Source organism: Sinocyclocheilus rhinocerous, unplaced genomic scaffold, assembly GCF_001515625.1.
Source record: "Sinocyclocheilus rhinocerous isolate Xijiao unplaced genomic scaffold, SAMN03320098_v1.1 scaffold314, whole genome shotgun sequence".
NCBI classification, from domain to species: domain Eukaryota; kingdom Metazoa; phylum Chordata; class Actinopteri; order Cypriniformes; family Cyprinidae; genus Sinocyclocheilus; species Sinocyclocheilus rhinocerous.
In genome coordinates, this window is record NW_015630021.1 from 1,326,844 (window position 1) to 1,340,785 (window position 13,942).

A 13,942-nucleotide genomic window follows, 5' to 3' on the forward strand; every position below is an offset into this window, starting at 1 on the left:
TTTATAATCTTGACAAAAAACATATCATTGGAAAGGTCTGAGTCTCAGGATTCCATATTTGGTAATATTTGGTTTGTCAAAGTAATATTGACAGAGAAATCTAAACATTTGTGACAGAAAAATGCATTTAAAAAAATCAATGGAGTTTGGATAGCACCCGGTGGCTGTTTGTGGTATAACGCCCCAAAATAAAATCTCACAGGAACCTCAATTTTTTTCATATCAACTTCAAAAATTCCACTTTTGCAATAATCTGCTGATTTTCTTCTAGAAACAATTTACAACAATTTAAGTTTGGATAGTGCACTTTCATGCCTATTTTAACAGTGGCAAATTCCCACAACATTGTTCGCACTTTTCACATTTTATTTAAAAATGTTAATAATTTCCCCTTCCTTCATTCAACCATTCAGTCTGTTTAATTTCATGAGCTATATATTTTTACAGCTTTGCATTGATTACTTGATAATTATTTTCATATTGCAGATTTTTTTAATGCTCTAAAATTACTGTATACATCTAGGTTATTCATTATTTATTGGTCAAAATAGGTCATGAACATTTCAGTGCGCAATTAATGGACTGATTAATTTTGGCATTAATTGGTTTATTTTCTGTGTCTATTCTGATTTTTTTTTTTACAGTCACAAGAAAATGTGTTCCATTAGCGAATATAAATTGGGAATACATTTGTTGTTATATCATAAATTTATCATGTTTGCAGTTAAATAATGAAAGGCAGGGTTTTTATAGATAGTCCATCTCTGCTGTCTCAAAATGTTTTGTGATGTGGTCCAGTATATATTTTTCATTTGCTTCTTCTTTCAAGTAAAAATGAGATCCAGGAAGCATCTGCACAGTGAAGTCACCATTTGTCATGTCCTTCCAAGCTGTAAAGCAAAAGAGACACAATACAAGAATTGCACATAAAACTAAATCTTGTAAAAGATGACAAAATCATGCACATGTGAGTCTAATTATTAACGAATAACCAGATTGTTCGTTCTAAGTTTACCTCTTTATAAAATCCAAACCATGCGTTTGCAACATTGTTTTTGTAAAAACTGAACCATTTACTTGTAAGACTTGCCTTGTAAGTCATGGGGTGCATCCTCTTTTCCGTCAAAGCACGATACTGGACATGACAGGATGGGTGTTGATGGTCTGCTACATCTGCCGTATATAATGTATTATATGTAGGTTTGTTGTGCCACATATTCTGATGTTTTCTTACACTAAAGAAAGACGCTGAAGTCTGTCTGTTTCTTTTCTAAACCCACCTATAATTTTCCGCTACACAGAGGTCTGCTTTCAGTGCAGGTAAGAAGAGTTTGGCGAGCTCAGCATTGGCCAGTATCTCTGGTGGTGTGCCTCCAATAGAAGTTACCCACACAAGAAACTCTTGATCTGACAGATGACTTCTTCTTGGTGCCTGCAGTCTTGCCTCAGACTTACAGAAAAGTTCAAACATTTATAACAAACATAAATATACATTTAAATATATTTGCACATACAAGTATAGTGTAAGTATAAATAATAGTAATAAAAATATCCCACCTTTGCAACAAAATAAACCAAAACACATAAAATGGAAATACCACTTATATGTTGTGTAACTTTTTTTTTTTTAAACTCCTTTAATTTTTGCATTTTTAAGATACTGTGTATTCCACATAATATGTGGGGTGATCATGCTCCATGTTTGTTTTCATGTGCAAAATGGTTCTGGCTGTTTTCTCTAATTTTCAATTCTATTTACAGTTGTGAGATATGACAACAAACAGAACAGATCACACTTACTGTACATATGGTGCAGAGGCTCCAGAGAGAAACATGTGGATCGGCTCAAGATTGTAGACCTTGTTTACGTGCTCAGCAAAAGCAAAGCAGGTCATAGCTCCAAAACTACAGAATGAAGTTGCAAATGAACAGGTATTTATTTATTTATTTAAAACGGTTGCCTTTTATAATGACTATCATGTTCTGGCCCATGTTCCTTTTAAATTGACTATCATGTTCTGGTCCTACACATCAGTGTATATATAATTTAAAACCATATACTTTTATATATACTTTTTAAAACCTATGATAATTTCCTGTTACCGGTACTTTAGCAACAGTGTCACAAAACTATGTCCAAAGAGTGCAAATGGCTTTTCTTTGAGTTGTGGGAGTATCGCACCGATGACCTCATAAACAATTTCCTGCATATTTTGAAAAAATGGTTCCTTGGCCCTCCCTTCTCTGCCTGGCAGTCTATGACTTTATCCATTCCTCTGAAACATTATGACATGAATTAAAAATAATTCATCCTAGGCAAAACTGTCAACTGATACAATACTTATAGGAAAAAGAGTTGACTAGCTGATTAGTGCTTATGGACTGATGCCACATATGGGAGATTTGGAAGATTAAAGAAATATGGGGGGGGGGGACTGAATAAACCTGGAGAGAATATTCCACATGATAGTGAGCTACACAAAGTTTGAGTTATTGATCTCAGTACTGGTTTAGCTGCATTTCAGTTTAATCAATCCCATGTATAATAGAATCTAATCTTAATATAGTAGCACATATAAATAGGGTTTGAGCTTTTTGTAGTTCATCAGCATTCTGGCGTACATTTACAACTTCATGCAGCTAGTTACTGTATTTACATACTTAAATATATGAGCCATTGATGTGTGCCCTAATTATTTAATCTTTCGTGGGATGATTTAAGAAAGAAAATGAATTTAAATTAATTGATCTTTCTGTTTTAGACTATAGAAATTACATCAGTAAAACAACAGGATTAATAAAAAAACACCAGATACTGTTCTCACGTTTATAGTGCAGAATCATAAGACTGTATAAAAACAGTGCAGAATATATCCTGTACAATCTTCTTCTTTGGTAATGGCATACACGCTAAGCACACTGCTGCCATCTGTAGATCATAGTTTGTAGTAAACTGATGGTATTAAAATATTTTTTCTACCTGTATTGAAGTGATTTTTTAAAATTTATTTACAATTTACAAAAAAAAAGTAAGACACTACCACAGAGATGAACACTAAATGTGATAAACAGAGAAAAAGACTAAAAAGGACAAGAAGGAGCAAAACGTTTAAATCAAATGTGAAATGTGATCAAAATAAGGTACATAATATTTAAGATAACAACATACAAAACGGCACTAAAAGAAAATAATATTTGACAGAGGAACATACATGTGGATATGATACCAGATCAAATTGGAGGATTTGTTTTTGTAAAACAAGGAAGGAATGGGGACGAATATTATCATTTACTGTGTTAAAAAAATTATTATTTAAAAAAATTATAATATAAAGTTTTTTTTTCTTCACAATAAAAACATTTTATAGAGAGTTCATGTCATTTATGTTCTTACACTACCCATTAATTAACAATCAAAGGCGGATCAAATAAATGACATTATGCTAGGAAGTGACGGTGTTTCCTGCGTTTGGTATTTCCTGTGGGTCTCCCTGATTCAGTGTTGACAAAACGGCACTAAAAGAAAATAATATTTGACAGAGTATACCAGACCATACATGTGGATATGATACCAGATCAAATTGGAGGATTTGTTTTTGTAAAACAAGGAAGGAATGGGGACGAATATTATCATTTACTGTGTTAAAAAAATTATTATTTAAAAAAATTATAATATAAAGTTTTTTTTTCTTCACAATAAAAACATTTTATAGAGAGTTCATGTCATTTATGTTCTTACACTACCCATTAATTAACAATCAAAGGCGGATCAAATAAATGACATTATGCTAGGAAGTGACGGTGTTTCCTGCGTTTGGTATTTCCTGTGGGTCTCCCTGATTCAGTGTTGCCATGTCCGTGTATTTTAAGTTTTTTGGACTTATTTTTTGCTTATAAATATAGGCGATTTTAGGTTTGGGGATTATTTCAGTTTTACAGTGACTCAAAACATAAAGAATCTTTAGGCTAAAAATTTGGCTATTTTAGGCTGATTTTGAATATGCAAGCCGCATATTCCGAGTTAGTTTTGTCAGAACAACTTGCCTGCTTTTTACAGATCTGGCAACACAGCCTGACTGTACAGAGATGGTAAACCCAAGGCAAACCGGTAACACACCGACAGAGTCGATGAGACGTCAACGGCCGCTGGCAAACTCGGACTAAAAGACAAATTTTCAACTCGGCAGCGGATATTCATCTATAAACTTCATATCTGAGTGTATGTCTTTTAAATTATAAGAGATTGGCACTTTAGAAGACACCGCGAATGGTTCGAGGCTCCTGACAAACTGTTTCGCGACGGCTGTTAAAAATATTTTTCTTCGGAGTCTTTTGGCTTGTCAGCTGGTAGCAATTACGGATCTACGGCAAACTGTAGGAGACACGGTTGGGAGTTCGTGCCTTTTGGTTGACTGACTTGGTACTGGCTGGGTGGACCTCCGACCAGAGCAGAACCTCCGAGCGGCCCGCTTCAACACCCGCGGTAGCAGCCGGGGTGTAGTTCGGTTTACGGAGGACATTCAGCGGCTTTAAACAAACACCCTTCAGCCGGTATCTGATCCCCTGGAGCCGGCTAGATTCCGGACAGAGACCTCATGAATGGAAATCGGAACTACAGGTACGTCGCTCTCGTTTTCAGACCGATTTAGGATTCTTGTCTATTCCGAACTATGGCGAATTGACTCGGTCTAACTTTGTTACGTCCACCGTCAGCACTACACACGTTCATTGCTTAGCAAACGTCCTTGGAGAGTTGCTAATAACTGCTTTTTGAGATAAGAATACGTTTTTGGATTTATTTTACTGCTTGTGTAACGTTACGTTTGGGCGTAGCAACCAATTTATTGTGAGGGTTTTGGATTTTTTTGGCTGTCATACGCCGTGTGTGGAAGATCCTGACTCACTTGCTCTGCTGACGTCAGTCCACTGTGGCACAGCTGTCACGCACAGGTGCTGCGTGCGTCAGGTGCGGCAGTCCTCGAGCTGCCGGTGGGAGTGCGTAGCGGGGGGAGGGGGCGAGTGTCTGATTGTCCGTTGCCATGACGACTGTCACGGAATCAACGCTTTATCAGTCTGAATGATCTTACGTAGGATTTTTAGGAGATCGTTTTGTATATAACCAGAAGTTCATTTAGAAACTATTCATTGTAGATCCTCAGAATTTGTAGGGATGCCGAGGTAATAATGTGTATCGGGGCGTTTTGGGGGGCCTGGCACCTAGGAAGGAAGAGGTTGAGATCTTAAAATCCATATTAATTTTGCACACAAGTAACGGGCGGTAAACGTAGACTCGCTGCGTCTGCTTGAGAAGGTAACCATAGCAACGTTTTATATACGCAAGTATTTATAGAGTTTGTATATACAGGGCCGACCTTAGGGGGGTGCAACTGGTGCGGTCGCACCGAGATGGTCCTCACTGCAGAACACAAGATCCAGATCCAACTCCTCCCACCTTACATATACCTAAACCTACCCGTCTCCACCCCACCCGAACGCCATCACGAACGGACCGGGGGGACCAACTAAACCCCCACCCCCACCCCCACCCACCAAGAATAACGCAATCGCGAACGGACCGAGGACACTATATATATATAATTATATATATCACATATAATTTATGATTTTAAAAACATTTATTTAATATTAATACTACTTTAATATAACATTTGTGCATGATGAGATCCTGTAAGTTCCTACAGAAATTCATTTGACCAAAAGTCACTGCAAAAAAAAAAAATTATGCATACAAGTAGCCTACCAAGTGGTGGTGATGCTTACCAATAGAAGCCCATTTGCCTGAGAAGTTAACCGAAGCAACAGTACTGTTTGAGCACTTATTGAAACATGGTTTATCACTTTATTATAGACATTTCAAGAAAAATTAGTGTTTTGTTTGACAAGTCTTTAACATAGTTGACTTTTGGCTAACTCTACTAGGTCCGCCAAATAACATTTAAATTTTTTTTTTCAGAATTCTGTTTTTTATTTTAAAAAAAATTTTATTACTAGATTTCTCAATTTCACAAGTCCTATACATGCATGTATACATATATGTATGTACAGTATATATGAGGTCTTTCAGAAATTCTTTTGACCAAAAGTCATTGTAAAAAAGTAATAAAGTATCAGGCGGCAAATAAATGGAAATCAAATCACCCTTATTGTTATAGATGCTCAAAAACAGTGTTCGCCTTAGGAACAGTACTGCCGGATCCCTTATAGAATCATCATTTATCACTTTATTATAATAAACAAATATTTTAAGAAAAGTTAGTGTATTGTTTAAAACGTCTTTAATGTAGTTGACTTTTGGCTAACTGTTCCAGTGCGACCAAATAACAATTTGATTTGCGTGATATGAGATCAGAATGCCCCTCCCCTAAATTTTACTATAAAATGAATTTGACCAAAAGTCACTGTAAAATTCACACACTGTATATAATACAGATTTTTTTAAATTGGTCGACTTATTAATTTTTAAATCGAAACACATTTCACACAAATATCGACAAAATGTAACTAAAAATATTAAAAACAAATTATTATAACCAGCCTGTCTGTAGATTTTGTAACTGACACTAGGCAGAATGACCACTTCTGTTAATCAGCGAATCAGGCACAGTTATAAATGCTGACAATTTAACAATGGCCATATTGACACATTTGAGAATATATCAGTCTGTCAATAATAGAAACCCATATAAAGTGCAAAATTGTCTAAACAATAGTATCAGACAACTTTAAATTCTTTTGCTTGACTAGCTTTAAATAATTAAATGATGAGAAAGGAGATGTGTTTCAGTCCCTGAATGAGTGAAACCCTTGTAAACATGCCAGTCACCTATTTGCCAGTTAAGTGAGCGTTACACTCCGAGCAGCAGACCAACAATAGCCTTTCAAACTGATCTGTATGTTACCACATCACTGTCAACCCTGTAGTTCCTCTTAGTCTATGATGTCAAGAAACTGCTAGGGATTTCAGATAAAGTGAGAAAAAAGGACTCGTGAGAATGAATGCGTGTGAACAGTACAAGCAAGCGTTTCATGGTGAGATTTCTGCATGAACATTGTAGAGTAAACGCACATGTGTGACCTACAAGATCAATTGTACCTGTGTCTCGAAACAGCTGTTCTTCCTTGAATTGGTTGTTAGTGTAGTCTTGGTTGCTATGGTGAAAGAAGCCACATGAGTGCCACCGGCATAGCAACGGCACACTGGGAAGTGTAAGTAGCAGTTGCAGTCGAATTCCCCTTACACATCTCTCTCAGTAACAGTTTCGCTCTGTAAACCCCCTCTAAAGCATCTTTACAACAGCAGTAACAGTCTCGCCCACTGTGACATGATGTGATAAAGCAATATGCCACTCAATGTGAAAAAAGAGAAAAGTGATGTCAGAGCTGATATTCAAAGTGAAAGAACATTTAAGGCAGCATCTAAAGCAGATTTAAATAGCAACACAGAAAGGTCGTTATTTATTCAACATAGGGCTAAGGAACGTTTTCCGTAAAGAGTGGTGGGCACTCTTCCCCATTAAAGAAACCTGCCCTGACTCCAAGATAAGCTTGCATAATTCATCGAAATAAAACCGAATCATGATATGGCTTTGGCTGATGATACATGGGGCAACTTTTTGAGCAATGTTGCTTGGGCACTTTCACATTGAGAATGGATAACAAATGTCTATCTGGATACTTAAGATCATCGTGGGCCCTGCTGTGTCTCACCTGGTTGACACTACCCAAAGTTGCCCAGCAACATTGCTCAAAAAGTTGCCCCGTGTATCATCAGCCTTGGTGTGATTATCAAATCGCATAGGCTGTGGTTTATGGGAAGTAAATAAATAAAAAAGAGTGAAGCACAGCATTGTGTTCTTACATGCAAAGCACTTAAGGGCTCCCTAAAATTTGAAAATGAAGAAATTAAGACTGTCATAAATATTAGTATTATAATTTTACAGTTGTAGTATAAAACAATTATTTTTTTTAAATACTCATATTTTTATTTACAGTGAAATATTACAGTAGTAATATTTATTATTTAGTAGTATTTATATTATTATTATTATTATTTTATAGCCATATCAACAAATGCTGTTAATTTGGACATGTTGATTTTGTTATCTGAAATTATAGTTACAGAACTCTTATTATTGTCATCTTAAAACTTTCAGTATAATTAATATAACTTAAAATTACTTAAATGTGACTTCTGGTTGAAGTCTTTAAGCGATAGTTCACCCAAAAATGAAAATTCTGTCATAATTTACAGAAAAGAAGATATTTTGAAGAATGTTGGTAACCAAACAGTTGACTGTAGCCATTGACTTATAGTATGAAAAAAAAGTCTAAAAAGTCAGGGGCTACTGTCAGCTGTTGATGTCTTCAAAATAACATATTTTGTGTTCAACAGCTGAAAGAAATTCACACAGGTTTGGAACAACTTGAGTAAGTGAGTAAATGATGACAGAATTTTCATTTTTGGGTGAACTAATCCCTTGAGTTGTTACATGGAGTTGTTAAATCACCTGTCTTAAAAAATGCAACGGAGAAACTGTGACAGGTTTAACAAACAAAACAAATTCTATGTTTCTTAATGTTCTCAAAAAGTAGGCATTTTATTTGACTATACTGAGTATATGAATTGTATGTTGGAGATATCTGTATGTGTGCTTTTAAATATTCAAGCCAAATTGATTGCAATCTTTTTTTTAAAGTCTTAGCTGACAGTGTATTTGTTTTATTTGTTTCACAGGTATACAATAGTGTGTGTATGAAAGGTGTGGGTTACCGGTAATGTGTGTGGTGTGATGATGCTGAGTGTTATGTTGTTTCCACTGAGTAGGTATTTAGAGGAAATCTCCTGATAAGACAAATAACACCCACTGTTTAAATGTCGGTGTCAAGAATCAAAGAGGTGATTTACTATTATTAATTCAGATATTAATCATGTTTCCATGAAATATCAATATTGACAAATGAGAAATAACGCTTTTATGTCTGTATGAAGGTTGATTTGGCTTTAATGTTATGATTATTATGATGGCACCATGACAGTGTAGGCTATTTGATTTTATATAACTCATATTGATGGAAATCCCCTCTGATTTTCATGACAGGAGCCGTTGGGGCTGCGCCCCTGTTCTCCGTACCTCGGAGGCCAGGCTATGGCACCATGGGGAAGCCCATCAAGCTGCTGGCCAACTGCTTCCAGGTGGACATCCCCAAAATGGACGTCTACCTGTACGAGGTGGACATCAATCCCGAAAAGTGCCCACGTCGTGTTAACAGGTACCAAACAATGAGCAATAATGATAATTGACGTCGTTTGTGGCACTTTTATTTTAACAATTTTTTTGGTTAACCATCTGTATAGTGAAATTGAATTGATTCATTAAAGGAACAGTTCACCCAAAAATGAAAATTTGCTGAAAAATTTACTCAACCTCAGGCCATCCAAGGTATAGATGAGTTTGGTTCTTTTTTAGAACTGATTTGGAGAAATTTAGCATTACATCCTTGCATTACATACATACTTGCTCACCAGTGGATTCTCTGCAGTGAATGGGTGCCGTCAGAATAAAAGTCCAAACAGCTAATAAAAACCCCACAATAATCCAGTAATCCACATGACTCCAGTCCATCAGTTAACATCTTGTGAAGTTAAAAGCTGCGTGTGTGTGTGCGCGTGCGTGCGTGCGTGTAAAACAAATCCATCATTGAGATATTTTTAATTTCAAACCTTTGCTCTATCCATAGTCTTCTATCCATAACAGGTGATACTGGTTCTAAACAAATATGCCGGTGGATTTTGATGTGAGAGGACAACAGGGGATAGACTTTTTTTCACAGGAGGAAGTGTTACAGTATTATGGATTATTATTGTAATTGTCCAGAAGAGATGGTTTAAAGTTTTTCACTTCATAATTGATTGACTGGAGTCGTGTTGTGGATTACTGTGATGTTTTTAACAGCTGTTTGGACTCTCATTCTGATGGCACCCATTCACTGCAGAGGATCCAGTGGTGAGCAAGTAGTGTAATGCTAAATTTCTCAATCTGTTCCAATGAAGAAAAAAACCTCATTTACACCTTGGATGGCCTGAGGTTGAGTAAATTTTCAGCAAGTTTTCATTTTTGGGTGAACTATTCCTTTAAACCTACGATAACCACTACTATGACCCTTTCTGTAATGGCTTCTAGGGAGGTGGTGGATACCATGGTGCAGCACTTTAAGGTGACAATCTTTGGGGACAGAAGACCAGTCTATGATGGCAAGAAAAGCCTCTACACCGCCCAACCGTTACCAGTGGCCACAGGGGGGGTAAGACATATAAATGGGCTCCAGGGTTGGTGGGAAGTACCTTAGAGTACTTAAAAGTAATTAAGCCTTGATGCATGTATTTGATGAAATGTTCATCATCATATTCCTGTTATGATGCCAACTGTAATTCTTATAAATATTTGCTGCAAACTTTTTATAATAGGCCTACCAAACTATCAAGTCTGCTGAAGAACAGCATCTTGATTGCTTATTTCATTATTAGTGTTGTTTTATACGTATATGTTTGTACAAAAGCATATTATTATTATTATTATTATTATTATGATTATTATTATTAATACCTTAATAAATATAGACATAACTCAAATATTGATAGTGGACATTAAAGTATTGCCATAAATCAGGAAAATAGAATGTCATTTAATTTTATACAATCAAGAAATGGAAATAAATGAATGTAAAAAAGCTAATTAATTAAAATAGCTTAATTTTAGACATTTAAATTGATCACATGCAATGAAAATATTTGTGACAGAAGTTAGGAATTGTGCTGCATTAACATTTTATTTCATGTTAATTAACTAAATTAAATGGCAGCATTTTTTGTGCAGCCTTAATGCATTTGCACATTTTTATAAAAATTTTATATAAATAAAAATCTCATACTTTAGAACATTTTTCATGACAGTGTCTTTTATTATTTTAACCTGTATGACAAAATAAAACACATTTGTAAATTTGTGTTAAATATTATGTGTAAATTTGTGTAATATCTGTAGGTGGACTTGGATGTGACCTTGCCAGGTGATGGTGGGAAGGACAGGCTGTTCAAGGTCACCATTAAGTTTGTGTCACTGGTCAGTTGGCACTTGCTGCATGAAGTCCTCACTGGGCGGAGCACACCTGATCCTCTGAACCTGGATAAGCCAATCAGCACCAATCCCGTACACGCTGTAGATGTTGTTATGCGCCATCTGCCTTCTATGAGGTAAGAGTTCCCCCTGAGTACTGTTACCTGATCATAAAGGGCATTTAATACAATTAGAAAAGCATTAAGTGATTATGTCTTAAACGATACAGTGCATAACTAGTAAAATGAGACTGAAAGTGTTTTGTTGTAGATTAGTGTAGCATAAACAGTAAGTGGTTGGATAAGGATAATTTAGGTAAATTAATTTTGCACAGGTTTATTCTGCTGGTTACAACTGTGTTATTTGTCTTCTCTCACTTCAGGTACACTCCAGTGGGACGATCTTTTTTCTCCTCCCCCGAGGGCTATGATCACCCACTGGGTGGGGGGAGGGAGGTGTGGTTTGGATTCCACCAATCAGTGCGACCAGCTATGTGGAAGATGATGTTGAACATTGATGGTAAGTCAGAGTGTTATGGTAAGTCAAACCATTTTGGTCTGAATTATCCAGTTACAAGATCTGGATGTTGTTCAGTGGTTATAAAAGATCAGATAAAAGAAAAAGAACAAATAATGCCATAATAATTATGCAACTATTGACATTCTTCCATTTCCCCCCTATGTGTCATTGGTCGGAAAAACAGATAGTCCAGCTTTTAAAAGCATCACAGTGTTCATATTTTGGGGGATTTAACCTGCAAATGACTTGTTAGCTATTTAATTAACTATTGGTGTGCCATCGACCGTGCTTTAATTTCTCCACAGTGTCTGCTACTGCATTCTACAAAGCTCAGCCTGTGATTCAGTTCATGTGTGAGGTTTTGGATATCCATAACATCGATGAGCAGCCTCGACCTCTTACTGATTCCCATAGAGTCAAATTCACCAAAGAAATCAAAGGTTTGTGTGAATGGAAGAATAGAGTTATTTCTATTCATCAAATAATCCTGAAAAACATCATAGTTTTCAAAAACATATTTAACAGCACAACTGTTTTCAACATTGCTAATAAGAGGAAATGGTTCTTGAGCAGAAGCACCAAATCAGCACATTAGAATGATTTCTGAATGATCATGAGACACTGAAGATGGGAGTAATTACTGCTGAAAATTCAGCTTTGCCATCACAGGAATAAATTACATTTTAAAATAAATTAAAATGAAATTGTAACAGTGTTTCACAATATTACTATTTTACTGTATTTTTAATCAAATAAATGCAAACTTCTTTAAAGAAACATTTAAAAATGCATGAATGTAAATGTCATAGATCAGTAGCCAGGTTTCCATCCACATATTTTAATGCACATTTTGGGATAACGTATTTAAAAAAAAATAAATAAATGGAAACACAAAGATGTGTAAGTGACATTTTTGTTTGGGAGAAACAAGGAAAGGAAATGCTGCTTACAAATTACTTCTTTAATTTTTGCATAAATTAAATTTGCAACTTGGATTGAAACATGATATTTACTGTTCTGTATTTAATAGTCAAAATACTCTATGCTGTAAACTGACCAGTTGCATCTGTATGGTGTAAATTTGATCTTCTCCTCTCATTAGGTCTAAAGGTGGAGGTCACCCACTGTGGCACCATGCGGAGGAAGTACAGGGTGTGTAATGTTACTCGTCGACCAGCAAGCCACCAGACGTAAGTGTACTGTATATGCATCGTTTTGTATATTTCTTATGATAATGTGAGGTTTGATTGTGTCTCAGTTAGCAGACAGGCCAATAAGTCTGTACTGTGTCAAAAAACCCTTAAATATTTTATTGTCCATTTTGTTATATTGAAGCATGATATAACTTGCTCACCAGTGGATCCTCTGTGAATGGGTGCCGTCAGAATGGAAAACCCTTAAATATTTTATTGTCCATTTTGTTATATTGAAGCATGATATCACTTGCTCACCAGTGGATCCTCTGTGAATGGGTGCCGTCAGAATGAGAGTCCAAACAGCTGATAAAAACATCACAATAATCCACAAGTAATCCACATGACTACAGTCCATCAATTAATGTCTTGTGAAGTGTGATTGTAAGAAACAAAGCTATCATTAATATATTTTAACTTCAAACCATTGTTTCCAACTAAAATAGGAGTCCTCTATTCATAATGTTGCTTTCTCCAGTCATCTCATCCGAATCAAGCGAGAAATATGCACATATTTCTCTGTGCACAGAAATATCCACAAAACGTTTACAAGTGAAACACTCTAAAACAGTTCTAAACAAATATGTTGGTGGATTTTGATGTGAGAGGACAATAGGGGATTAACTTTTTCACCGGACGTCACGTGTTATGGATTATGGACTTGTATTTCAGCCAGAACTGATGGTTTGAAGTTAAAACGACTTAATGGTGTTTATTACAAATATGCAGCTTTTTGCTTAAAGGGTTAGTTCACCCAAAAATGAAAATTAGCCTGTTTTACTCACCCTCAAAGCATCCTAGGTGTATGTGATTTGATTTCTTCTTTCAGACGAATCCAATCGGAGTTATATAAAAAATTGTCCTGGCCCCTCCAACCCTTTCAATGGGGGTAAGCGGGTGTTGGTTGTCAACAGTTCAGAAGACGTGAAATAAAGTGCGCGCATCCGTAATAAAACGTCCCTCACACGGCTTGGGGGGTGAATAAAGGCCTCCTGTAGCGAATCCATGCATTTTTGTAAGATAAATATCCATATTTCAAACGTAATAAACACTTTTTTCTCACTTCCGCTGACTGTCATACGCGGAAGCCGTTCC

General features: G+C 36.0%; 2 protein-coding genes across 2 annotated transcripts in view; one reads left to right on the top strand and one right to left on the bottom strand.

The window, feature by feature from the left end:
* Positions 1-589: 589 nt before the first annotated feature.
* On the bottom strand, positions 590-4,198 carry olah (oleoyl-ACP hydrolase). The gene is made up of 6 exons (XM_016551752.1): positions 4,056-4,198; positions 2,119-2,256; positions 1,806-1,905; positions 1,281-1,450; positions 1,091-1,173; positions 590-890 (listed from the first exon to the last, which is right to left on the bottom strand). The coding sequence occupies exons 1-6, from the start codon at positions 4,196-4,198 to the stop codon at positions 748-750; spliced, it is 777 nt and encodes a 258-aa protein (XP_016407238.1). The 3' UTR covers positions 590-747.
* Positions 4,068-13,942, top strand: part of LOC107739591 (protein argonaute-3-like) — a 16,052-nt gene continuing 6,177 nt past the window's right edge. The window contains exons 1-7 of the mRNA XM_016551753.1: positions 4,068-4,618; positions 9,120-9,291; positions 10,203-10,323; positions 11,064-11,272; positions 11,518-11,654; positions 11,960-12,094; positions 12,757-12,844. Coding sequence (XP_016407239.1) covers positions 4,600-4,618; positions 9,120-9,291; positions 10,203-10,323; positions 11,064-11,272; positions 11,518-11,654; positions 11,960-12,094; positions 12,757-12,844 — 881 coding nt within the window. The 5' untranslated portion in view covers positions 4,068-4,599. The remainder of the gene's footprint in view (positions 4,619-9,119; positions 9,292-10,202; positions 10,324-11,063; positions 11,273-11,517; positions 11,655-11,959; positions 12,095-12,756; positions 12,845-13,942) is intronic.

Coding starts and splice junctions, on each gene's coding strand:
- olah (XM_016551752.1), bottom strand. CDS start 4,198: ATGAATATCCGCTGCCGAGTTGAAAATTTGTCTTTTAGTCCGAGTTTG. Junction 1,451..1,805: donor CTGGAGCCTCTGCACCATAT/GTACAGTAAGTG, acceptor CTTTTCTGTAAG/TCTGAGGCAAGACTGCAGGC. Junction 891..1,090: donor TGCACCCCATGACTTACAAG/GCAAGTCTTACA, acceptor TTTGCTTTACAG/CTTGGAAGGACATGACAAAT.